This window comes from Astyanax mexicanus, chromosome 6, assembly GCF_023375975.1.
Source record: "Astyanax mexicanus isolate ESR-SI-001 chromosome 6, AstMex3_surface, whole genome shotgun sequence".
Taxonomy (NCBI): Eukaryota; Metazoa; Chordata; class Actinopteri; order Characiformes; family Acestrorhamphidae; genus Astyanax; species Astyanax mexicanus.
In genome coordinates, this window is record NC_064413.1 from 53,723,993 (window position 1) to 53,751,482 (window position 27,490).

At 37.2% G+C, this 27,490-nt stretch overlaps 1 protein-coding gene across 3 annotated transcripts in view; it reads left to right on the top strand.

The window, feature by feature from the left end:
• arhgap29a (Rho GTPase activating protein 29a) overlaps window positions 1-27,490 on the top strand; it is a 106,973-nt gene that overhangs the window by 47,159 nt on the left and 32,324 nt on the right. The window contains exons 3-9 of one of the 3 annotated variants that reach the window (XM_049480872.1): window positions 2,678-2,821; window positions 14,342-14,438; window positions 16,862-16,934; window positions 19,133-19,193; window positions 22,112-22,258; window positions 23,471-23,535; window positions 24,742-24,852. In XM_049480872.1, the coding sequence (XP_049336829.1) occupies window positions 2,678-2,821; window positions 14,342-14,438; window positions 16,862-16,934; window positions 19,133-19,193; window positions 22,112-22,258; window positions 23,471-23,535; window positions 24,742-24,852 (698 nt within the window). Of the gene's footprint in view, window positions 1-2,677; window positions 2,822-11,532; window positions 11,845-14,341; window positions 14,439-16,861; window positions 16,935-19,132; window positions 19,194-22,111; window positions 22,259-23,470; window positions 23,536-24,741; window positions 24,853-27,490 lie in introns of those variants that run through there. The other 2 variants (XM_049480875.1, XM_049480873.1) reach the window with 2 other exon arrangements.

A 27,490-nucleotide genomic window follows, 5' to 3' on the forward strand; every position in this document is an offset into this window, starting at 1 on the left:
TCTGTGTGTAATACATCTATATATTATATACACATACATATATAGTGTTTTACATTTTGAACTGAATTATTACTGAAATAAAGTAGCTTTTCAATGATGTTAATTTTTTTCTGAGATGCACCTGTACTGTATAAAGTGTACATATGTTAAATATTTTACATTTTAATATGGAAAAACAACCAATTGTTAGTGTAACAGGGTGAGTTTTAGTTTAAAAATAAGTTTTCTTATTTTTATTTTTCAGGGGGTGGTTTGCAAATATGTGAAATGAACCATTTTAATATTATGTGATGATTATACTAATTACTAATGCTATTTTTTTTACTAGATCTTCAAACTTTAAAACTGGTCAAATTGAGAAGGAACATAATAGGAGGGTTAATATCGCGATATACAGGGCCATCTAAAAAAAAATTGAATATCTGAAAAGTTACTTTATTCAGTAATTCTGTTAAAAAATGTGAATCTCATATATTATATAGATGTACTGAACACAGAGTGATCTATTTTAAGAGTTTATTTATTTTATTGTTGATTATTTTGGTTTACAGACAATGAAAACCCAAAAATTAGTGTCTTAGAAAATTTGAATATTATATAAGATCAATTGCTACTTTTAGCAGTGTGGGCAGTGTGCCAAATCCTGCTGGAAAATGAAATCTGCATATCTATAAAAGCTGTCAGCAGAGGGAAGCATGAAGTGCTGTAAGAACACAGTGGATCAACACCAGCAGATGACAGACATGTCTCTCCAAACCATCATGCAATGTAAATTTTTTCCAATATCGTGCAGCCCTATTGCAAATCCTGCCGTTTAGGTATGGCGGGGGTGGAGCCTATCCCCTGGACGACTGGTGGGACCAAAATGAAGGTGGTGGGGAAGAAGGAGGGCAAGAAAGCTGGTGCTTTGCTGAGGTAGAAGTTGCACAGAACACCTATGGAGGTCTTGTAAAGTTCATGCCTTTAATGGATCAGATCTGTTTTGGGACCAGTGGGAGGGGCTTCAAGTCTCTGATCCTCTTTTCTATGCAAAAGGTAATCCAGTGACCACAGTCAGCACAAACAGATCAGTGTGTGTGTGTGTGTGTGTGTGTGATTGGGAGGGGTGTTGAAAGTGATCAGTACTCAGGCTCCTGGGAGAAAGAGATGGAGTGTGTGTTCGGAGTGATTAACGATGTGAGATAACCTGATGATGCACACGGGTCTGGAGTATGTACCAAGCCCACAAAAGCCTATAGAGTGTGAGAGAGTGTGTGTATGTGTGTGTGTGTGTGTGTGTGTGTGTGTGTGTGTGTGTGTGACCTCACTCACCAAGCATGCTAAAAGCACATCAGCCTGGTGATTGTATCCATAACGGATGTTCTAACACACTTCATAAAGGAGTAAATTCTTACATTCACTCACTGACTCTCTTATTCATTCGTTTATTCATTCATTCGTTTTTTTCCTACATAGTAAATGAATAGTGAAGTGATCTATCAGACTATTAAGGAACACATTATGAATCATGTAGTAAAAACTTAAAAGTGTTAAAAACTCTAAATACTAAAGGATTTAGGTGCTCTTACTCTTAATACTTGCAGTTTCTGAGGCTGCTAACTCTGACGAAGAAGAACTATCGCTCTTCCTTTCCTGTTGCGATCCTGATGAGTGCCAGTTTCACCATTATAACCTTTTTGATGTCCGTTTTTGCAAATGCACTTGAGGAAACTTGAGGAAAGATCCTTGAATTTGACTTTCAAATTGACTGACCGTCATCTATCTATCTATCTATCTATCTATCTATCTATCTATCTATCTATCTATCTATCTATCTATCTATCTATCTATCTATCTATCTATCTATCTATCTATCTATCTATCTATCTATCTATCTATCTATCTATCTATCTATCTATCTATCTATCTATCTATCTATCTATCTATCTATCTATCTAACATTCTGGATATGTGATACTGAGGTATACCATTCCAGAATCATGTATATCCCCATGTTTGCAGCTCTTGTTGGGCCAGTCCTGATGAGTGCCAGTTTCATCCGAACATTTATGATGATCTTTATGGTGACTGCACAATGTTTTGGATTGACTAACCTTCATGTCTTAAAGTATTTATTAATGTTTTTGTTCTTTATTTAGTTGAGTATCTCTTGCTTCAAATATTCACTATTCACTGTATACCTGTAACTCTACCTCTTCACTACTTTACTTTAACTGATGCTCTCAAACTTTACATTAAGAGACAAGAAATTCAAGTAATTAACTCTTGATGAGTTCAGCACAGCTGTTAACTGAAAGCCTGAATTCCAGGAGACTCTACCTCATAAAACTGACTGAGAAAATCCAGCAGAGATGAAGCAAAACTGTCTAATCTAAGCAAGAATGTAAAATATAAAACACTTATAAAAAACTTTTTTTGTTCACTAAATAATTACATATGTTTTTAATGTATAGTTTGGATGAGTTTAGTATCAATCCACAATGCTAATAATAAATAAATAAAACAGGTTAATAGTTAAATGATCTGATAAGAGTTTAAGTCTTCTAATCTAAAGCTTATTTATTCATCAGCTTTTAGATAAACAATCGCAAATCAGTGTGTTTCACTGACTGACACAGTGCAGATAAAGACAACCGCTCACTGTGTGTGTGTGTGTGTGTGTGTGTGTGTCTCGCAGAGCACCAGGACTGTCTACACCAGGTGGTTCACGAGCGTCTGGGGGAGCTGCTGCGAGTGCTGAAGTCTGTGATCGGTAAACACCCCACACTGAACTCAGTGGACATCCTCAGTGCAGCCGGTACCGTCATCGCTAAGGTCAAAGGTCAGTCTCTCTGTAAAGCTTTATACTGTACAGTCACATAGAGTACAGTCACACTTTTTAAAAATATTTTTATTTTATTTTATTTATTAAGGGGAGAAAAAATATCCAAACCAATCTAGTAACCCTTTGTGAAAAAGTGTTTGCCACCCCATAAATTAACATCATATTAAACGTAGTAAAACATGGTGGTGGTAGTGTGTGTGTGTGTATGTGATGGTCTGGGGCTGCTTGATAACTTCCTGAGGAAGAATCAGAATCCAACCATCTGTTCTTTAGTGACCTCAAGCTCAGGAGTACTTGGGTTCTGCAGCAGGACAATGACTCAAAGCACACAATCATAAAGTCTACCTCTGAATGATTTAAATAAAACTAAATGACGGTTTTGGAGGGTCTAGTTAACATCTGGATGATTGAGATGCTGTGGATGATCTTAAACAGGATGTTTGTGCTGGAAAATCCTCCAATGTGTCTGAATTAAAACTGTAATTCTGTCAAAAAGAGTTGAACAAAATTTCTCCAACAGAGATGAGAAAGACTAATTGTCAGTTATCGGGAAAGATTGGTTAACTTAAAACATCAGCTTCAACTTCATATTGATGCTACACTGAGTGTAATAGGCTTTAATAAAGGAAAGAATTGCGTGATTTGTATTTACTGCAGTGGATTAAAAGTGACTTAATCTACACAACTGAAGCAACTGAGCAAAAAGTTTCAACTCTCACATAATGCCTCTTTAAGTTAGTTGAGAAATTCGGCTGAATGAATAACGCTCATAACACTTATAACAACACAGCTCCTGGCTATTTCAAATACATTTTGTAATGTAAAATGAACTTTAAAATTTTCTGTAGAGCGGTTGCTCACTTTTTTATCTTAAAAAAAGCAAACACATCTTTGAGGAGGGATGCACAAACATTAGCACACAACTGCATGTCTACAGAGGTTGGACAATGAAACTGAAACACCTGTCATCATTTTAGTGTGGGAGGTTTCATGGCTAAATTGGAGCAGCCTGGTGGTCAATCTTCATTAATTGCACATTATTGCACCAGTAAGAGCAGAGTGTGAAGGTTCAGTTAGCAGAGTAAGAGCACAGTTCTGCTCTAAATATTGCAATGCACACAACATTATGGGTGACATACCAGAGTTCAAAAGAGGACAAATTGTTGGTGCACGTCTTGCTGGCGCATCTGTGACCAAGACAGCAAGTCTTTGTGATGCATCAAGAGCCACGGTATCCAGGGTAATGTCAGCATACCACCAAGAAGGTCCAACCACATCCAACAGGATTAACTGTGGATGCTGTAAGAGGAAGCTGTCTGAAAGGGATGTTCGGGTGCTAACCCGGATTGTATCCAAAGAACATAAAACCACGGCTGATCAAATCACGCAGAATTCAATGTGCATCTCAACTCTCCTGTTTCCACCAGAACTGTCCGTCACCGCAATACATTATTGTGCTCTTAATACTATGTTCAGTGCAAAAACCTGAGTGATCTCATCTCACCATAGTCTCTCTCTCTCTCTGGGTTTAATTCACTGTATTTTAGTGTCACTCGTCTGCAGGTTGGTAAAGCTATAGCTGCTGCTTTCACTGAGCTCGTTTTCAGACCCCACAACACATTCACTCTCTCAGCTGTTACACTGAGCTCTGCTGATTGGAGGTGAATGTGAGCGGCCTGGGCTTTGTCCAGCTGCTGTTAGCCGTGGTTTCCGGTGTGTGAGTGTTGGTGTGTGTGTGTGTGTGTGTGTCCTGTGGGACGGAGTGGAGGAATCCTCTTTCATTCCTCCAGATTAATATCTCTCTCATACAGAGCACTTTCTCCACTGGCTGAGCTACAAGAATGTGAGCAGAAATGCAAACGTTCAACACTTTCCAAATCCCAGAGTCTCCATGTGAGAGTACAGTTCAACTCCTTTACTTCTGCTGTAATCTGATTTATTTTCTGGAGCAGTTTTCTTGTGGTAAGAACGTGATCTGGTATCAATCGGACCCAGCTATCAAATATACTTCTCTTTAATTGAGCTAAACTGCTGATGAGATGCAGTTTAATCTGATATATTAGCCTGATAATATAATATACTATGCTATGAACAAACACTGTCTCTGCTGCTGCTCCATGCTGTTCACACACTGAGAGCACAGTATGTGCAGCATTCACTGCTCATGTCTGCGCTGCACATCCTATTGAAAATTGAAAATTTCAGCTTCACCCTGCACAGATATAAGCGCTGGAACACAGAATCTTCTCACTATATTTACTTTTTCTTGCTCCTGCGCCAGTAGGGCTGCTAACTAATCATTATTTTAGTAGTCGATTAATCTGTATGAGTACTAATCTATTTTTCTGATTAGTCGATTAGTCAAGGATTATATCTGCCATGTCCTCCATCTCCAAAAACAACAGATAAATAGCTAAACATGAAATTTAAAAGGCATTTAAATGTATAAATGTTGTTTAAACATGGGGAGTACTGAAATTTAGTGAGTAATTATGTAATCTGTTGTGTTTGGGCACTTTTGGAGAGACACTAAATTATGTGTAATCTGTGTGAGTGAGCCATTTACCCATCTTCTATTGTGTTTCAGTCCCCATCACCTTGTGTAATGCCCTGCTGTTACAAATTGAAATAATCGACATTGTCGATTATATCAACTAATCATTGCAGCCCTAGGTGCCAGACAGCTCTGACCAATCAGAGGAGATGATCTGCTCGTGTGGTTTATTGCTGCTCATTTTGGTGCGTTTACTTAGGTTTTTATGCCTGTGTGAAACCAAACCCAACAGAGGGAGAATTCTCCAAAGAAACAAGCTCATCAACTGATCCGGATCATAGATCAATTTTAACAACTACAGGTGTAAAAACGCTCTTTTATACTCAGCTCTAATTTAGAAATCCCTACAATCAAACTGAGATGTTTATAATAAAGTAAAATAAAGTTTCCTCTATTTAATTTATCATGCATTCTTTATTCCAGCACCCCACGTTACGGCTTTATCTCTACTTAAACATACAAATACAGTATATACTGGTATTTTAACTATAGACACCACTAATGTATATATATATATATATATATATATATATATATATATATATATATATATATATATATATATATATATATATATAATAATTGCATTTTTCATCTCTTCCGTACATTCTTGTAATGATTAATCTGATAAAATGTTTTAATCAATTGACACCACTACAAGAAGGAGTTCAAACTAATCTGTATGATGCACTGTATGTGTGAATGTAATGATTGATGATATATACGAGTGATTACAGTATTAGAGTTAAATGATATTTAAGATTTTATTGGGGTAAAACTGTTCTGTAATTGTTTTGCAGCAATCCAGGAATTGCTGGAAAGTCAGCAGTTCATCTCCTCCTCCAGTGACTATATAGATTATGTATATTGTACATATCAAATCAAATTAATTTTATTGATATAGCACATTTTACAATTGATGTCAATTGACAATTGGACTGGTCGATGTGCAGCTGATTTGTGGTGGGTGAGAGAAGAACCTGAGGGTTGAAAATCCGTTGATATTAGGCTGGAAAGGTGGGCAGTCAATAACTAAGAATTAAGTTTTGACTGGATTACTGGAGAACAGACAATAAGAAACATTATCAGAATATAGCAGATCTAAATTTAACAGCATAACTAAAAGAAGAGAGACAGAAGGTAACATAGACACGGGGTCACCCTGAAAAACACAGTTGGTTGTAACGGACAACAGAACCAGCATCTCAGTTTACCCACAATTCCCTATGCCCATGCAGCCTTTATCAGAGATGGTATCTGAGTTATTTCAGAGTTTGAAACCCTAATAAGAGGTACTTAGTGTAAGAGTTTGATATTCCCTCTTTTAAAGAGAACATCAAATTTGATTGGTCGCTCAAAAACAGCAGCGTTGACCCTCAGCGTGAGTCCGGATTGATTTGCTTTGGCCCTGTTTTGACAGTTGGCCTTGAGTGGACCATGTGACATCCCTGTGTAAACCTGGTGTCCATGGCGTCCGGCCGCCTCTTCCCCAGTGTATTATTAACAAGCTAGGTGACCATTCACGGTGAGCTGGACACCGGTCACACAAACAAATACAGCCTTCATAAGCTCCACTTTATTCTTTCCTGTGCTCTACTGTTTCCCAACATCAGCACGTCATCAGTCATCAGTGTATCGATGAAACCGAATATACAGACATTCTTAGAAATAAGGACAGAATAATAGTGCATCTCACTTTCAGTAATTCCGTTCAAAATGTGAAACTCATATTATTTGAGTTTATTTCTTTTATTGTTGATGATTATGACTTACAGCCAATGAAAACCCAACAATCAGTGTCTCATAAAATCTCTGGAAAAAAAATAAGAGCGCACTTAAAAATAGAATATAATCAAGAGGAAGATGGATGATCACAAGCCATCAAACCACCAAACTGAACTGCTTGAATTTTTGCACCAGGAGTAAAGCAGCATAAAGTTATCCAAAAGCAGTGTGTAAGACTGGTGGAGGAGAACATGATGCCAAGATGCATGAAAAAAACTGTGATTAAAAACCAGGATTATTCCACCAGATATTGATTTCTGAACTCTGCATCTTTTTTGTTATTTTAGCCATTTCTGCAAATAAATGCTCTAAATGACAATTTATTTTTTTTAATTTGAGAGAAATGTGCTTAGTTTATAGATTAAATTTTTTTTTTCATTTTACTCAAACATAAACCTATAAAAAGCAAAATCAGAGAAACTGATTCAGAAACTGAAGTGATCCAGAGCTGTATGAGACCAATTGGTACTTTTGGCAGTGTGGGCAGTGTGCCAAGTCCTGCTGGAAAATGAAATCCACATCTCCATAAAAGTTGTCAGCAGCAGAGGGAAGCATGAAGTGCTTCTGTAAGATTTTGTGGGAAAATCAAAACTGCACTGACTTTAGACTTGATAACCAAGGTACCTTATATAATATTCTGATTTTCTGAGACACTGATTTTTGGCTTTTCATTGGCCATATGTATATGTAAGCCATAATCATCAACAATAAAATAAAATAAATAAAATAAAATAGACCACTCTGTATGTAAAACATCTATGTAATATATGAATTTCACATTTTGAACTAAATTACTGAAATAAAGTCACTTTTTAATGATAAATGTTTTCCTCATCTGCTCTCTGTGATTTTGCTGATCTGTATATCATTATCTTAGTAAATATATTCCAGAATCTGGAAAAAAAGACAATTTCGTAGGTTGTTAGCTGTTATCTCTCACTGACTTCGACACTGTCTCACTGAGCTCTACAATAAAAGTGCATGTTATTACACACTGTTATTACATGGATTGTTAATGTGTAACTACACAGTTATTAGAGAGCAACCATATTTCTTTAGAAACTGACTTCAATGCACATGTTATTCACTCATTTTCTGACTACAATCCCATACAGATCAATCACTCAATCTGTAGGGTCTCTCCAGTAAATGAATACACAGTCATATGAGCATATGGTATAATGACCACTGCTGGTTTGCAATTAACTCTACTTAGGACATTACAGATACTATATGACAGGGTACACCCTGCACAGGGCATGTCCCGATGCTCGTTGCTATCTTATACCCCATCAACAGTCTATTTTCACACCTTGTGCCCCCACTGTTAAAATAGCGTCAGAGTTTAGGAATAAATCTACACTGATGGGTGTGGTGGTCTGGAAGTAAAGTGAGTTCAGGTAAACTTCTGGCTTCTGTCTTGACACTGGGAAATACAGGTGCGCCACTGACCGATTAAAACCCTGACAACAGTCAACAGTCAGCCCCTAAAAATAAACATGCCGAAGCGCAAATACAGCTTTTGCCTCAACAATAAACAGAATAAATAATAAAACAACATTGCTGTTCCCTTAAATGAGCTGCTGGTGTATCTTCACAGTGGGAACGAGCAGCTCAGTATCTGTCTCTGCTGAGACGCGCAAAAGCACCACGCTGTTAAGATACGAATGCGCCAAAGTCAGAGCTCATCTGACTCTTAAAGAGAATGACAACTGACACACTGATTGGTTGTTTTTTTTCACACTACGCCTAAATTAGTACATGCCTTTTGCTCATTTTGAGCCACGCAAGGCGTGTTTTTTGTGCCCTCACGATACCAAAGACACAACAACACGCCTTAAATCCAGCCTATATCTTGTGTACTATAGACTGCTAGATTGAACCATTAGAATATTTTTAGTGCAAAATGAGCACATTGTTAAAAATGAATGATTGAGCTCCTTTCAATACTTTTGGGATGATTTAGGGTGGTGACCATCCAACGTCTACAATCTACTAGAATAGCCTTAACTTCTTACAAAAGTCACCTCATATCTGTCCAGTCATGTATAATATAGGGTATACTTCCATATCTTGCCACCAGAGGGCCAGAACTCAGTGCTTGACCACTTTATACAATGTTCACAGAGCTGTGTCTCAGAAACACACAGTGTAATATAACCCTTTAAATAAGCAGAATAAGCAGTCTGCTCGCTCTGTGGGCAGCAGGTTAAAATAAGTGAAAATCTGGAGCTGAGTGCCTGAGGGCAGAGCCCAGGCTGGAGCCTCCCAGGCCTGGATACATTCATTAATGAAATACATCATGGCAACCAGCAGTGATACCATACAAACCATTCACTTAACAACATATGTATAACATATAATATATGGCATTTAAATAATATAAATATAATGGTTATACTGTTATATTGTTGTTTTAGTAACACTTAACAACAAGTGTTATAGCATTTTAAACAGTAATTAACATTGGTAGGGTGAATGGATGGCTGGATGGATGGATGACTGGATGGATAGATAAATAGATGAATGGATGACTGGATGGATGGATGACTGGATGGATAGATAAATAGATGAATGGATGACTGTATGGATGGATGGATGGGTGAATGATGGATAAATGGATGGATGGATGAATGGGTGGATTATGGATAAATGGATGGATGGATGGGTGAATGGATGAGTGGATGGGTAAATGGATAAATGGATGGATGGATAAAAAATTGGATGCATGAATAAATGGATAGATGGATGGATGGATGGATAAATTGATGGATGGATAAATGGATGGATGGATGGATGGATGGATAGAAGTATTAAGTGCTTAACTTGCAGGATCTATTAACCTGTGAATTTCCTTATTTTTTCTTTATCCAATAATTTATCCTCTAATAGCAATTTGCTCTATTATTCAAACTGAATTATTAGGAACTTAATGATTCACTAAACTCACAACAGTGGTCCAATCACCTATTAATAGCAAAATCAGAGAAACTGATTCAGAAACTGAAGTGCTCTCTTCATTTTTTTCTTTCAATGTACCTGCAGTTCTTTTAACGTTGGTTCCTCGTGGTAAAACTTTGTGCTGATGCTGAAATACCTCACGCTCCCCGCCCTCCACCATCTCAGCACATCCAACCCCCCTCCACTCTTCTGTGGAAATAAACCATTTCCCATGTTTTCTTGAACGTGGGCCAGGGTGGGAATTTTCCTCTCTCCTTCACTGTCTTTCTCATCCCTTCTGAGCTTCTTGGCTTTATTACAGAAGGCCAAGGGCGGGCTGGAGTTCTGGGATGGACGTGTTGAGTTTCAGGAGTAACAGCAGTTCCTGTGCTGGAGATGAGAGATCTCTCAGGACTGACCAGTTTAAGAAATGTGGGGTGGAAATTTAACAACAAATAGTAGGATTTTTCCACAAATATCAAGCCAAATGTCTAAAAGAAGGAAGGAAAGGTAGGAAAGGAGGTAGATTTTCGTGTTTATGGAAGAATCCAGCTTAGAAAATAAGCAGCTGGATGGATTTTGTGTGCATCATAAGCCCTCTCTGGAAGGGATAAGTTTCTCAGGGGTAAATTCTGGGGTAATTTTCTCTTTTATGGGGTTTTTTATCCTCTGGAACGACCATGTATGTGTTTTTCTCGGAACTCTTTCGTGGTCCTCTGGTAATTTTAGTCCTGTCCGGACGCACATCTCTGAGTTTCATCTCCTTGCGTTTAATAAAATAGCTATTTGTCCACTGCTGTGCACCGAAATTACACTTTAGGCGCGCCACAGTGCCTGGTGCCCAAGGTATAGGCTCCGCCCATGCCCTACCTATACAGCAGGTTTTGCATCCAGATTCTATATACCTGGGTTATAATGGGGGGCCTTCGCCAAAGACTTATATATATATATTATATATTTGCTAATAATACCAATAGTTGTACACGCTCTAACGAGATTAAAACTTTTTTCTTTTTTTAATGCATATTTGATTCTCTTTGAGTCTTCCTGCTAGAACCAGGGTTCGGTTCTACGTAATACTGTGTCCTTCTTTCTTTCTCACCCCAATATTGGACCCCAACCCAAAATCACTGAGATCCATCAACCTCTCTGTTTGGACAGCCCGTTTCCTGAGCCCAACAGCCGTATCGATTAGCAGGCCAGCCTCCAGCACGCTTTCCCAGAGAGTAGCGGAATAGTGGAGGAGAGCAAAAAAAGGACAAACAATGCCATTTTTGCATGATGATGTAATTTCCACGTTTGGACTGTGAGTGAGTGGTTAGAGAGGGCTTCCATTGTGTTCTTGTGAGCTTCAGGATGTCCTGTTGGGGGGCAGGGTGGAGGGGGGAGGCGGTTATTGGAAAGGGGACGTGACAACCAACCATAGCCTCGCAAACGAAGGTCGTAGATGAAGTTTAGAGACGACTGGATTTTGGGTTTGGGACTCAACTGCGTTTCGTGATTGTATTAATTTATTTGTTACCTCAAAGTCTTGGGAACTGATTTTCTTTGGCTGCTGATGTTGGAATCCAATTGGTTGCCACCAATCGATTGGGACTGAGGAAGCTTCTGACACATTCTGAGGAATCAGGAATCTATAAATCTTGGGAAAAAAGCTGATCCAGATCTGATTGGGAACCAATTCCTACTTCTTTTTAGAGTTTTTGATTCTTGTGAATCTGCATGGGAAGTGTTTCAGTGGGTAAGTCGTGGAGATTTTCAGCTTTTGCAAGTCCTAGAGGTTTTTGCTGAAGTTCTTCTAAGCTTCACCTCACACAGGAAGTTCTTAGCAGGCCTACAGTAGCATTCACAGATAGGGTTTCTTATTTTCTGTTTGAAGAATGTTGCATTTACTCTACTTAGTAAAGTGTTAAAAAGCCTTACTAGAAGTCTGTACCATGTAGAATAGTCATATTTGATTATTATAGTAACTTTTTAACATACACTTTAAGCTTAGATAAGTTTAATTTACTTAAAATAATTGAGGAAACCAGTTGCCTTAAAAAGGTTAAGTAATGGGAACTTAGTTATTACAACTAAAGGGGAAGTTGATTTAACTTTTTAAATTTTTGTTATACTGTAAGACCGGATAAGTTTTGATCAGGACACACAAAGAAAACTATATACAAAAATGTAAACTTTTTTTAGTCTAAATAGCCAAAAAATTTAGTTTAGTGCAAAATAACTACTTTGTAAAAGAGTAAAAAAGTAAAATAAAACTATATAAAGTAGTGCGCACACCATACCTAGCTTTAGTTTGAGTAAAGCAGGTAGTTTCACACTTTTTTTCTGTGAACACTTTTGAGTCTTTATTTACTGATATTATTTGGTTTATATGAAACATCATATAAATATGTTTGAAGCACTAAAGGTAAATAATATTGGTTGGGGAAGGAGTTTTTTTTTCACTTTTTTAGGTGTTTTTTATCTCAATGTTTTTTTTGTAGATTTAGTGCTTTACTGCACTGGGATTTTATTTATCACTATTTTTAGAAAGAGTAAGTTCTGCTCTTTCTAATCATATATGGATTATGTTTATGTGTGAAGGGATTTCTGAGTAATTAAGCTGAGAACACAAGGTGTGATTTTGGACGTAAAATCCTCTGTAATATCCCCGGAAGCCTCCGGAACAGAGCACCGATGCTGCTGCTGGAATGCCGATGGCGTCAGAGGCTCTGGCGGGTCCTGCCTCTCTCTCCTGGTTTATTTTTTCTGCTCTGAGTTTGACAGGAAGTTTATGGTGGGCGCTGATTATAGCTTATTTGCGCTGGTGTTTTCGTGCCGCTCGGTCTCGGTCTGCTGTCACGGTGTTTAGACCCAGAACAGGAAGCAGTTTGAGAGATTGCAGAACAAGACAAGAGCTTAAAGCTTCGCCTCTGGTGTTTAAAAAAGTGCATTTATGCTCAAATACCAACAAATACATAACAGTTTCATTGCCAGTAATCTTGTTTCTTGTTGGTTTTCATTAAATGCCAAGACCTAGCTTCCCAGGATCAGACTCTGGTTCTAATTCTAATTTTCTATGAATATTTAAAAAGGTTTTCAATAAGTTAGAACGAAGAGAAACCTTTTTATGGGGGGTCCTCTGTGATTTTATTCCCATCCAGAACGACCATGTACGTGTTTTTCTCAGACGTTCTCTGAGATAAAAAATTACAGGCTGAATTATCTACTGTTTTTCTCTGAACTCCTGTTTTTCGTGGTCCTCCGGTTATTTTAGTCCTGTCCGGACGCACATCTCTGAGTTTTATCTCCTCACGCTTAATAAAATAGCTATTTGTCTACTGCTGCGCACCATAATTACTGTACACCCTGGGCGCACGTTTCCACGGAGATCCACGTTAAAAACACAACAGCGAGTGGAAATGGAGGAGCTACTGAATGCCGCAATGTCATGTGGCCGAGAAAAAAGCCTAAAAACTCCTGGCTAGCTCTCACTGTGAGTTGTAGAAGATTAAACTACCTCCACCATGTTTGAAAGCTTACATTTTATCCTGGCTAGCTCTCACTGTAAGTTGTGGAAGATGTAACTACCTACACCATGTTTGGAAGCTGTACTTTATCCTGGCTAGCTTTGCCTGTGAGTTGTAGATTAAACTACCTCCACCATGTTTGGAAGCTGTACTTGAATACCAGCACTGAACACTGTGTACAGGTTTTCCGCAGGCTTTTATTAACATTACTACTTTTTAAACCATTGAATACATTGCAAAAAGTCAGGGTTTTCAGAGGAAAAAAGCAATTACAAAACTACAATTATAGAAATATTTATTTAACCCATAATATTTTTAGCATCCCAGCTGGTTGTGATTGGATTATGTCATCAAAAATAGCTTTTTTCATTATTAGTATAAATGACAGTTTTTGCATTTCTTCATCCCAACACAGGACATGCTCTTTATTTGTACTGTACATTTATGTCTGCTGAAAATTTGGTGCATTTTTACTTTTATTTTATCTGCATGTTTATTTCTTTTTTATTGTATATGTGATTTGTTTTCATTCATGGTTGAATCAGTAGTTTAATGGTTTTCTTTGAACTGACCGCACTACGCAGTAACAGGACACTAACAGCAGGTTATGTTTATATATGTGTGTGTGTGTGTGTGTGTAGTGTTGGTTTCCATAGTGTCAGCGTTTGTATGCGGTTCCTCTGCTTTATGTTGGTTCCTCTGATGTTCTCCGTCTCTCTCCGGCAGGTGTGAACTATCAGGAAGTGAAGGAGGAGAACAGGCAGGAGCTGCTCTCAGAGATCTACTCCTCTATAGATACGCTGGCCTTCACCTTCGGCAATGTGTGAGTACCTGTTCTAGAGTAAAGCTGGGTTCTGCGGGGTGGAGGAGGTTCTGGGTGGAGGTTCTGCAGGTTCTGATTGGAGGGTTTGTTTGGAGTGACTCATTAAACTGAGAGAATGGAGGTGAGATACCAGCAGCTGCAGAGATGAGATTTCTCACTGACTCAGCTCTGTGTGTGTGTGTGTGTGTGTGTGTTTGTTTTTGGTTCTTTTCAGGACGTACTATACCCTGTTTACGTAGAAAAACCTCTATATCTACAGGACTAATTAAACAATTAAACTTATTAAAATTAAGGTTAAATTGAAGGTTAAATTGAAATTATTTAAAATGTATTATAATTCTATTATAATAATTAAATAAATATGACGCATTTTACATTTTACCATTATATGTCTTACACATAATACCTATACTGCAGATTTATTGTTACTTCTTATTTTATACATACATATTTTGCTGTGAAAAACGTTTAATCTTAAAAAAATATATTTTTTTTTACAATAATGGTTAAATTTCAATTATAAAAAAGTATTTTTAATACCCTTGATTTCAGAAAAAATAATGAATGAGCAGCTGTCCGAATACTTTTGTTTATACAGTGTTTGTATTGTATATCGTTGCTCTCCTATGAAAAACACTTATCTCCATTTTTGTCGATTTTTAGATTATTACATAATTTGAACAAACAAACTGTCCTTTACACTGTGACAAAATTTCTAGATGAATGGACCAATATAAACTCTTCAAAATTACCTGAAATAAACTCTTTTTACATTGACTTCCATTGAAGAATTATAAAGTTTTTTTCTCTCTCCTGTAAAGTTGCTGTTTTGGAGATAAGTATTTTTATTAGACAGTGATGATATTATTGTTATTTAGCCAAAGAGATTTATTTTGATTTCATCCATAAGTCTTTGTTCTTGAGCTGAATACAATCAAATCCTCACAGCAATGCTGCTCTAAAATGTTATTGAAAGTCTGCTATGGAAAGTAGAGACAGTTACTTTAACAAAATCAGGATAAACTCAACCTCACTCACAAGATAGCACCTCACAACTTTTACAGTTGTATAGTATTGTTATTGAACCAAAAAGTTATATTCTGGTTTCATCAGTTCATAAGTCTAAAAAAAACCCCAACTTACTCTCTAGATGTTCTGGAGCTGAATACAATCAAATCCTCACAGCAATGCTGCTGTAAAATGTGGTAGAAAGTATTTTATGGATAAACCCTTTTTAATATCATCAAATTTGGAAGAAACAATGAATAAGCAGCTGTCCCAATACTTTTGTCAATATAGTGTTTGTACTGTTTTTGTATGAAAACAAAACAAAAAATATGTGCGTGCCTTGCCATGAGTACATAGGTCAGTTGTCAAACAACCTCTCTCACAAGATAGCACCTCACAACGTATACGGCTGTATAGTATTGTTATTGAACCAAAAAGTTCTGTTCTGGTTTCATCGGCCCATAAGTCCATGAAACCCAACTCACTCTCTAGAGGTTCTGGAGCTGAATACAATCAAATCCTCACAGCAATGCTCCTCCTAAATATATTACAACATCTTCTCTGTACAGTGGAGACAGTTACTCCAACAAAAGGATAAAACCTTTTTAATATCATCAAATTTGGAAGAAACAATGAATAAGCAGCTGTCTCAATACTTTTGTCTATATAGTGTTTGTCCTGTAATTGTATAAAAAACAAAAGCTGTGTGTGCCTTGCTATGAGTACATTGGTCAGTTGTCAATCAACCTCTCTCACAAGATAGCATCTCACAACTTATACAGTTGTATATTGTTGTTATTGAACCAAAAAGTTATATTCTGGTTTAATCGGTCTATAAGTCCATGAAACTCATCTCTTTCACTCTCTAGAGGTTCTGGAGCTGAATACAATCAAATCCTCACAGCAATGCTGCTCTAACATGTAGTAGAAAGTATTTATGGAAAGTAGAGACAGTTACTCAAACAAAAGCAGGATAAACTCTTTTTATTACCATCAAATCTGGAAGAAACAATGCTTGAGTGCATGTCCTGTAATTGTATGAAAACAAAAAAAAAATGTGTGTGCCTTGCCATGAGTACATTGGTCAGTTGACAAGATAGCACCTCACAACTTATAAGGGTGCATATTATTGTTATTGAACCAAAAAGTTATTTTCTGGTTTCATCAGTCCATTGGTGACCTTGATTTCAGAGGAAACAATGAATGACTGTCCCAATACTTTTGTCCATGTATTGTAATGTCCTGTAATTGTATGAAAACAAAGCTGTGTGTGTGCGCTTGTGTGTTTATATTATAGCACATAATCAGTGATTCAGCTGTGTGTTTGTGTGTGTCTGTGACTCACAAGCCAAACAGATGTGTCTCACACCTCTTCTGTCTCTCTCTCTGCGTGTGTGTGTGTGTGTGTCTGACAGAGTGTCTGACTTCCTTATGGGCGATGTAGAGAGTGGATCGTCAGCAGGGCTTGCTCAGACCCGCAGGAGCAGGGTAAGCTATACTGATTTATATCACAAATCTACAGCAGGACATCAAATCAGACTAAATAACGGTACTCTGCTATCTCTATTACTACTATCTGCTCCCACTAGTGTTTAAAACTTAAAGTTGAAATATATAGTGAAACTGTCATTTTAGTGTGGGAGGTTTCATGGATAAATTGGAGCAGCCTGGTGGTCAATCTTCATTAATTGCACATTGTACCAGTAAGAACAGAGTGTGAAGGTTCAATTAGCAGGGTAAGAGCACTCAACACAGTTTTGCTCAAAATATTGCAATGCACACAACATTATGGGAGACATACCAGAGTTCAAAAGAGGACAAATTGTTGGTGCACGTCTTGCTGGAGCATCTGTGACCAAGACAGCAAGTCTTTGTGATGCATCAAGAGCCACGGTATCCAGGGTAATGTCAGCATACCACCAAGAAGACCCAACCACATCCAACAGGATTAACTGTGGACGCTGTAAGAGGAAGCTGTGTAAAAGGGATGTTCGGGTGCTAACTCTCAACTCTCCTGTTCCCACCAGAACTGTCCGTCGCCACAATAAATTATTGTGGTCTAAAACCAGGTGTTTCAGTGTCATTGTCCAACCCCTGTATATTAAAGCTCTACAGGAACACAATAAAGCTTCCTAACTGGGTGAGCTACCTAGTTATGGTAGTTAATAGGACCCAAGTGCAGAGTAGACAAGACTGAGAGAGATTGAGTCAAACTAATAAAATTAATGTGGTTCCTGAAAACAGGTGGAAATCAAAATATATGCCCACACCTAACATGGGGATTTTGGCGGGAAAAGAGCAAAAAGCTGGATTTCCCAAGAGAAAGGGAAAGGAAAAAATATATATAAAAAAAAATAAAATGATCTTTGTTACTATTAAAATAAAGGAAATAAAGGAAAAAGGTTCAAGAGACCCAAGAGCTCGAAATAAAGATAAAGAATCACACACATTCACAAAGACCCAGGAACTGCTGGTCTGTGTTCCTCCCTCTTTTAAAGGCAGGCCACAGGTGTTGCTGGTTAGGCCTGATTGCCTCCAGAACCTCCCTGTTGCCCCCCTCTGGTGGCTGGAGGCCGCCTAGCTCTGGAGCCAGCCTTTACAATGTTTTCGATTTTAGATTCTTCTAAATAAGTATCACATTTCTCTTTGAGGACAGATCTGCACACTTTTGGAGATACTTTAATCTCAGTGTCTTCATGAGGGAGAGTCTCCTGGAATAGTTTTCTCAGCGTCTTGAAGGAAGGAGTTCCTGGAGGTGCTGAACAATAGTTGCTGCTTTTCCTTCATGCTGTGAAGCTCCAGCTCATCGCAATTAAATCACCTCAAACCACCATCTCAGTTCATCAGGTTTAGATCAGGGGATTAATGTGGAGAAATAACACTTTTCTTTCATGTTTACTACGTAATTTCATATGAATTAAATGAGAAGGTGAGTCAAAATTTTGACTGGTACTGTATATCACCTGTAATAATTATATTATTAGTAATAGTAATTTGTTTCTAAACCCGTTATCATTTTTATAATATTTTTTTGGTCCCAATTTGGCTGTCCAATTGTCCCTTTGTGTGTCCCCATCACACGCCTCCTTTAATACATAAAGTCGGTCACCCCTTTTTTCGAGCTGCTACTAATGCATTATTGCCTGAGCGGCTAACGCGTTTGGAGGAAAGTGCAGCGACTCGGTTCCGAGCTCACAGAAGCCTTGTGCTGCCTGGCGCCACCTTTAAGCGTGATGGGGAGAGAACGCCATCTACCCACCTTGAGGGAGCAAGACCAGTTATGCTCCCTCTGGAAGCCAGCAGCTGATGGCAGAGCTACATAAACGGGATTCGAACCTGCCACCTCCCGCTCATAGTGGCTTTAGACTTTTTCTTCCCTGATGAACACGGCCATATTCCGAGATAAGACAATGTCAGGATTCATGGTGCTGGAATTGTGAAAGAGTGCAGAGTTCAGGGGATATGAGATCATCATTTTCACACATTTTCACACAAAAACAGAGCCTAACCCGAAAGGAAAGTGGTGGGAAATCTCGGGTCGTGTCGGGTTGGGTTCCGGCAGAGAATCTAAGCTCTATGGTACACAGCAGTGTTGTTATCCACTACCCTACACCTGCTCTACACCAGTTCTGTTCTGTTCATTTTGTTTGTTTTATCTACTAATTTCTCTCTAATTTCTTCTTCAGTCGACGGAGAACCTGTCGGTGGAGTCTGGGGGATGTGCTCCAGAGAAAGATGACCCTCCAGGTAAGAGGTGGTTGCTAGGCTTGGGTTGCTAGGTTACATGAGCACCTGAATATATACAGTGCAGGGATAGTTTGGTCCAAAATACCAGTGCTGTTAATAATGAGTGAGTTTTGTGCTTCCGGAAACACGGGTTGATTGACTGGTTAATGATTAAAAGTTGCAAATGGTGAACATAACACTGCTCAGCCTGTACCTCAACCACAAATCTCACACATATCCTGTAACACACGCTTCCAGCAGCTCTTTGTTCTCAGATCGAGTTTCGCCGCTACCTGGCAGGCGATTGTGTTCGCATATTTACGTTTGCACTCTTGTCTCACTCTCTGACAGTTTAAATCTCTGCGTAAATCTCTGTGTAAATCTCTGGGTCTGGGTGGTCTAATAATGCTAATGCTCAGTTCAGACATATCTATACTTTACTGGAGTAATTATTTTACATTTTAACACAATAATCAGAATTTTCTACTCATTTTTTCATTCCGGCTTCTCATCGTTCAATAAAACCCCTATCCAGATAAATCTCTCCATCCAGATAGAGTGAATCTGATTGTGATTGGATGTAGAGAAGTATAACACAGTATATTGGTTTATACTGTGATCCATCACACCTGCACACGTCCCCCCTATTTCAGAGGATTAAGAGCATCCAGACTATGATGTAAATGTACAAATCTGATTGTAATCGCATTTGAAACCACCTCCAAGTGTTGTTACATTCAATTTTCATGTGTTTTTAGTCTGTCAAACACTGGCAGACTGTTGAATGAATCTGAATACGATGTACTGTAGACCAGGGGTGTCCAAACTACAGCCCGCGGGCCATTTGCGGCCTGTTTCCTTTTTTGGAGCAGCCCGCGAGGTATCTTAGAAATAGAGTTAAAGTTGGCCCGCTGTTAAGCAGGTTTTTATAATGTGAGATTCAAAGTTTGAACGCTAGGTGTCAGAAACGGGCCAAAGAGTCCAAAAGCAGAGAGAGTGCGCATTTCTAGAGCAGAAAAACAGAGCAAAGAGTCTAAAAGCGGAGAGAGTGCGCATTTCTAGCGCAGAAAAACAGAGCAAAGAGTCTAAAAGCGGAGAGAGTGCGCATTTCTAGCGCAGAAAAACAGAGCAAAGAGTCTAAAAGCGGAGAGAGTGCATATTTCTAGCGCAGAAAAACGGACCAAAGACTCTAAAAGCATAGAGAGTGCGCATTTCTAGCGCAGAAAAACAGGCCAAAGAGTTTAAAAGCAGAGAGAGTGCGCATTTCTAGCGCAGAAAAACAGGCCAAAGAGTCTAAAAGCGGAGAGAGTGCGCATTTCTAGCGCAGAAAAACGGGCCAAAGAGTCTAAAAGTGGAGAGAGTGCGCATTTCTAGTGCAGAAAAAACGGGGCAAAGAGTCTAAAAGCGGAGAGAGTGCGCATTTCTAGCGCAGAAAAACGGGGCAAAGAGTCTAATAGCGGAGAGAATGCGCGTTTCTAGTGCAGAAAAACGGGCCAAAGAGTCTAAAAGCGGAGAGAGTGCGCATTTCTAGTGCAGAAAAACGGGGCAAAGAGTCTAAAAGCGGAGAGAGTGCGCATTTCTAGCGCAGAAAAACGGGGTAAAAGAGTCTAAAAGCGGAGAGAGTGCGCATTTCTAGTGCAGAAAAACGGGGTAAAGAGTGTAAAAGTTGCCGTAATTAAGGAGTTTAATATTAAGAGACATCACTTTTTAAAAATTTTAGTTTACACAACACTGTCAAAGATAAAGATAGTAAGTCAAGAAAAATGGTGAGTAAATTAAATAATTAGGAAAAATGTATTATTTAAAGTGGTATATTTCATTATTTGTTTTATTACAGAGTCTGTGGCCCGTGACTTCAAATATATTTCTCCTTCTGGCCCGCAACAAAAAAAGTTTGGACACCCCTGCTGTAGACATTAGCAACAATCGGATTTAGATTCGCAGTCTGAACATACTTTAAAAGATCTGCAAATACACCATACAACTCCTTACAAGCATGCAGGGCCAATCAGTACTCATACCTATCATTTCCTCAAACTTACCTGCCCTTAAACGTTGAAATTACCCAATTTTTCGCACTATAAAGTGCACTGGATTATAAGGTGCATTTTATGCAACACTAGTAAGGAACATGTCGCCATGTTTTCCTTCTAATTCAGCAGCTCTTGCCACTGATTGGTTGGTTTTGGGGAGGAGGCTAACTAAGTTAAATAAAGTAAAGTTGAGCTAATTACTAAACTGTAATTCTCTACAAAAAAGGCTTTCTTTTAAAGTCAATGAGTGCTGAATGTTAATCTACACAGATTTATTTGGGTGAGTAAAGTGCTTTCATTTATTTACAGTAAGTTTAGATTTCGGAATTTCTCCAGAACTAAGTTTTCCAGTAAGCCACGGTGATATCAGCTAGCTGTTCTTCCCACAAAGCTTGTTTTAACACGGTTAACACACAGACTACAGTCTGATACACTCACCACTAAACAGCTAAAGAGCTAGCCCAGTTAGTGGCTAATGCTAATGCTGCTTCAGCAGTGCTAGCCAGGGTTAGCTGCAGGCTACAGGCCGATAATTCTCATCTCTGAACGGCGAAAGAGCTAACATGGTTAGCGACTAATGCTAATGTTGCTCCAGCAGTGCTAGCCAGGGTAATCGTGATAATAGTGATAATAGTGATGAGCTACATCTAGCTAGCGGCTAATGCTAATTCTGCTTCAGTCTTGGTGCTGGAGAAACTTCACTGAAACTCCTGTATAAAGCACCAGATTATAAGGAGCTCTGATGATTTTTGGAAAAAATTAAAGGATTTTTGGTGCGATAAACATTAAATATTTAAAATAATCTCATAAGGGCTGATTTTGCAGGATATTACATCAAAATATATTCAAAAACTATCCGTACTTATTGGGAAATAAACTGATATGCCGTGTTCTTGCCTCTGTCAGGTCCGTCAGCGTCGGTTCCGGTGGAGGAGCTGGACAGTGTTCTCCAGCAGAGTGACAGTGGGGTGGAGTCAGCTCTTCTCTATGCCAAAGCCTGGTCCAAATACACCAAGGAGCTTCTCAACTGGGTGGACAAACGCCTCAGCATGGGTAATAAATCAGTATCTGAGACTCTTCTCTTCTTTAACTGATTCAGATCAAAGTTATAATGATACTTGTGTTTTATATAACATTTTATTTCACTTACAAAATCTCAACCCAGCAAATGTGCAAATAAATAGCTTGAATTAAACAGTTTTGCACTTCTCTGCTGGATTTTCTCAGTCAGCTTTATGAGGTAGAGTCACCTGGAATTCAGGCTTTCAGTTAACAGCTGTGCTGAACTCATCAAGAGTTAATGACTTGAATTTCTTGTCTCTTAATGTGTTTGAGAAACACTGTTCTTCTTATACTGTACATTACACGTGAAAACACGTGAAAAGCTGCAAGGACTGTACAGGACTGTACAGAATTTGAAGGGTCCCAAAATAGAGCCTTGTGGGACACCATCGTAATTTTCTATGCTACCAAATCTTGCCACAAATTAGCAGATTTCATTCATTGAAATTCATGCAGAAATAATGTAGCATAGTTCAGGTAGTTTAGATATCAGTGATTATTATTATCAGATATCTCTGTCTCTGTCTCTCTCTCTGTCCCGTTCTCTCTGTCTGTCTGTCTGTCTGTCTGTCTCTCTCTTTCTCTCTCTCTCTCTCTCTTTTCTATCTTTCTCTGGCTGTCTCTGTCTCTGTCTCTCTCTCCCTTTGTCTCTCCCTCTCTTTCTATTTCTATGTCTCTCTTGCTGTCTCTGTCACTGTCTCTCTCTTTCTCCCTCTGTCTCTCTCTATGTCTCTCTCTCTCTGTTTTTCTCTCAGTATCTATCTTTTTTCTGTCTGTATCTGTTTCTCTCTTTCTCTCTCTGTCTCTCTCTCTCTCTCTCTCTGTGTCTCTCTTTGTCTCTTTCTCTCTCTGTCTCTGTGTGTCTCTCTCTCTCGCTGTCTCTCTGTCTCTGTCTCTCTGTCTTTGTCTCGCTGTCTCTCTGTCTCTCTCTCTGACTCTCTCTCTTTCTCTCTCTGTAGCATGGTGTGTAACTGCTCTCCACATTCCTCTCTAACAGTTGCTCTTTTGATAAATCTCAGGGCTTTATGCTGTGTACACAGTGAGTCAGTGTGTGTGTGTGTGTGTGTGTGTGTGTGTGTGTGTGCTGGGAGATAACCATCCTGCCCTGTTTATTCTCCACTTTTACCCCCGGCAGCCCCCGCCGGCTTCCATCTTTCATCCATTATGTGCAGGACGTTTTGTAACCAACACTTTCACTTCCAGATCTGGAGTGCGCCAAAAGCCTCGCCAAGATGGCCGAATCTGCAAAAACGCTGGCAAATCAACAGGTAAACTTCTAATGATGTTCTTTTAATATATATCGACACATGTTTGGCTGCACCAAAATGTTTGTTAGAGGTTTGTCAATAAATTAAAACGTTTTATTGCTGTTATTATTATGCCATTAATTCATTGATTTGTCTCATTTACTTGAAATCAACCACAAAGATTTTTTTTTTTTATATATTCCATTTAAAAGCTGTGCATTGTCTTACAACTACATGAGTAGCACACGAGAATAGATCCTACACAGTCATACACTTACACTTGACAAAGAATAAAATAATGAATCCAGATTGCTGTGAAGCTCTGCATGCAGTTATTTTTCTCAGGCGGATATTTAAATGATTATAGGTGTGATATAATTAAACACTAGGTCTTGAAACAAGAAGGCATAAACAAGCTTTCCCGCTGCCCTATAAAAAGGATCTCTTAAGTCTCTTAAATGATTTTATTCCTGTCCAGAAAACAACCATGTACGTGTCGTGGTCCTTCAGTAATTTTAGTCCTGTCCGGACGCACATCTCTGAGTTTCGTCTCCTCGTGTTTAATAAAATAGCTATTTGTCCACTGCTGCGCACCGTAATTACACTTTGGGTGCGGCACGATTTCCACGGAGATCCATGTTTAAAAAAACAACAGCGAGTGGAAATGGAGGAGCTACTGAACGTGAGAAAACCTAAAAACTCACTGATCCTCCTGTTTTTTGTAGGCTAATTTTGGGTAGTGTACCTCGTGGTGAGAGATCAGATGCCTCTACAATGCACTCAAGGACATTTTCTCCAGTTAACAGACTTTAAAAGGGGGTGCATCATAGGCTTGAGACAAGCACGATGACCATTTTGATGAATTGCCCACAATCTAGGATGTGCATCAACCTGTTCCCTTTTCTTTCATCTGTAGTTATGTTGTGACCAAGAAACCTGCTCTGCTTTAGAGTGGAACTGTATATAATTTAATGGCAAATCCCAGTTCTGTTTAGAAAATTCCTGCATCCATTTGTGTCGCCTCTCATAGCAGATATTTCAGCTGGGAGTTTTTCACGTTTTTCAGCAGGATAATGCTCACACGCACACAGGAAGAGTTTCCCAACTGCAGCATCTGTAGGCAAATGTGCCCAACTGTATCTCATCTTGTATCCAGGCTGGATTGAAACAGTTGCAATTATACAGCATATTTATTATATATGCACATTTCTTACTTTATCCAAACAGGAGCACATGGCATTCCGGGACATCTACACAACTGCCTTTAAGAACGATATTGAGTACAGCCAAGTGCTGCAGCACACGGTCTCTGCTCTCCAGGCCAACAAGTTCATGCAGGTATGAGCAAACAAGTCGCTTTTTGGTGTTTTAGTGAGTTTTTTACAGTAATATTTAGGGTGTATTGGTGTTTTTGGTGGATTTTACTTCATTGTTAGTGTGTATTACTGTTGTAATAAATTGTGATATGATTGTAGTGTTTTGGCTGTATTGGTGTTTTTGGTGGGTGTTTACTGTATTGTTAGTTTGTATTACTGTTTTAATGAGTTTATTAGAGTAATATTTAGGTTGTATTACTGTTTTAATGAGTTTATTACAGTAATGTTTAGGATGTATTACTGTTTTAATGAGTTTATTACAGTAATATTTAGGATGTATTACTGTTTTAATGAGTTTATTACAGTAATATTTAGGATGTATTGGTGTTTTAATGAGTTTATTACAGTAATATTTAGGATGTATTGGTGTTTTAATGAGTTTATTACAGTAATATTTAGGATGTATTGGTGTTTTAATGAGTTTATTACAGTAATATTTAGGATGTATTACTGTTTTAATGAGTTTATTACAGTAATATTTAGTGTGTATTGGTGTTTTAATGAGTTTATTACAGTAATATTTAGGATGTATTGGTGTTTTAATGAGTTTATTACAGTAATATTTAGGTTGTATTACTGTTTTAATGAGTTTATTACAGTAATATTTAGGATGTATTACTGTTTTAATGAGTTTATTACAGTAATATTTAGGATGTATTACTGTTTTAATGAGTTTATTACAGTAATATTTAGGATGTATTACTGTTTTAATGAGTTTATTACAGTAATATTTAGGATGTATTACTGTTTTAATGAGTTTATTACAGTAATATTTAGGATGTATTGGTGTTTTAATGAGTTTATTACAGTAATATTTAGGATGTATTGGTGTTTTAATGAGTTTATTACAGTAATATTTAGGATGTATTGGTGTTTTAATGAGTTTATTACAGTAATATTTAGGTTGTATTACTGTTTTAATGAGTTTATTACAGTAATATTTAGGATGTATTACTGTTTTAATGAGTTTATTACAGTAATATTTAGGATGTATTACTGTTTTAATGAGTTTATTCCAGTAATATTTAGGATGTATTACTGTTTTAATGAGTTTATTCCAGTAATATTTAGGATGTATTGGTGTTTTAATGAGTTTATTACAGTAATATTTAGGTTGTATTACTGTTTTAATGAGTTTATTACTGTAATATTTAGGATGTATTACTGTTTTAATGAGTTTATTACTGTAATATTTAGGATGTATTACTGTTTTAATGAGTTTATTACTGTAATGTTTAGTTTGTATTACTGTTTTAATGAGTTTATTACAGTAATATTTAGGATGTATTACTGTTTTAATGAGTTTATTACTGTAATATTTAGGATGTATTACTGTTTTAATGAGTTTATTACTGTAATATTTAGGATGTATTACTGTTTTAATGAGTTTATTACAGTAATATTTAGTTTGTATTACTGTTTTAATGAGTTTATTACAGTAATATTTAGGATGTATTACTGTTTTAATGAGTTTATTACTGTAATATTTAGGATGTATTACTGTTTTAATGAGTTTATTACTGTAATATTTAGGATGTATTACTGTTTTAATGAGTTTATTACTGTAATATTTAGGATGTATTACTGTTTTAATGAGTTTATTACAGTAATATTTAGGATGTATTACTGTTTTAATGAGTTTATTACTGTAATATTTAGGATGTATTACTGTTTTAATGAGTTTATTACTGTAATATTTAGGATGTATTACTGTTTTAATGAGTTTATTACTGTAATATTTAGGATGTATTACTGTTTTAATGAGTTTATTAGAGTAATATTTAGGATGTATTTCTGTTTTAATGAGTTTATTACAGTAATATGTAGGATGTATTACTGTTTTAATGAGTTTATTCCAGTAATATTTAGGATGTATTGGTGTTTTAATGAGTTTATTACAGTAATATTTAGGTTGTATTACTGTTTTAATGAGTTTATTACAGTAATATTTAGGATGTATTGGTGTTTTAATGAGTTTATTACAGTAATATTTAGGATGTATTACTGTTTTAATGAGTTTATTACAGTAATATTTAGGATGTATTACTGTTTTAATGAGTTTATTACAGTAATATTTAGTGTGTATTGGTGTTTAAATGAGTTTATTACAGTAATATTTAGGATGTATCTGTTTTAATGAGTTTATTACAGTAATATTTAAGATGTATTACTGTTTTAATGAGTTTATTACAGTAATATTTAAGATGTATTGGTCTTTTAATGAGTTTATTAGTGTAATATTTAGGATGTATTACTGTTTTAATGAGTTTATTACAGTAATATTTAGGTTGTATTACTGTTTTAATGAGTTTATTACAGTAATATTTAGGATGTATTTCTGTTTTAATGAGTTTATTACAGTAATATTTAAGATGTATTACTGTTTTAATGAGTTTATTACAGTAATATTTAGGATGTATTGGTGTTTTAATGAGTTCATTACTGTAATATTTAGGATGTATTACTGTTTTAATGAGTTTATTACAGTAATATTTAGGATGTATTGGTGTTTTAATGAGTTTATTACAGTAATATTTAGGATGTATTACTGTTTTAATGAGTTTATTACAGTAATATTTAGGATGTATTACTGTTTTAAT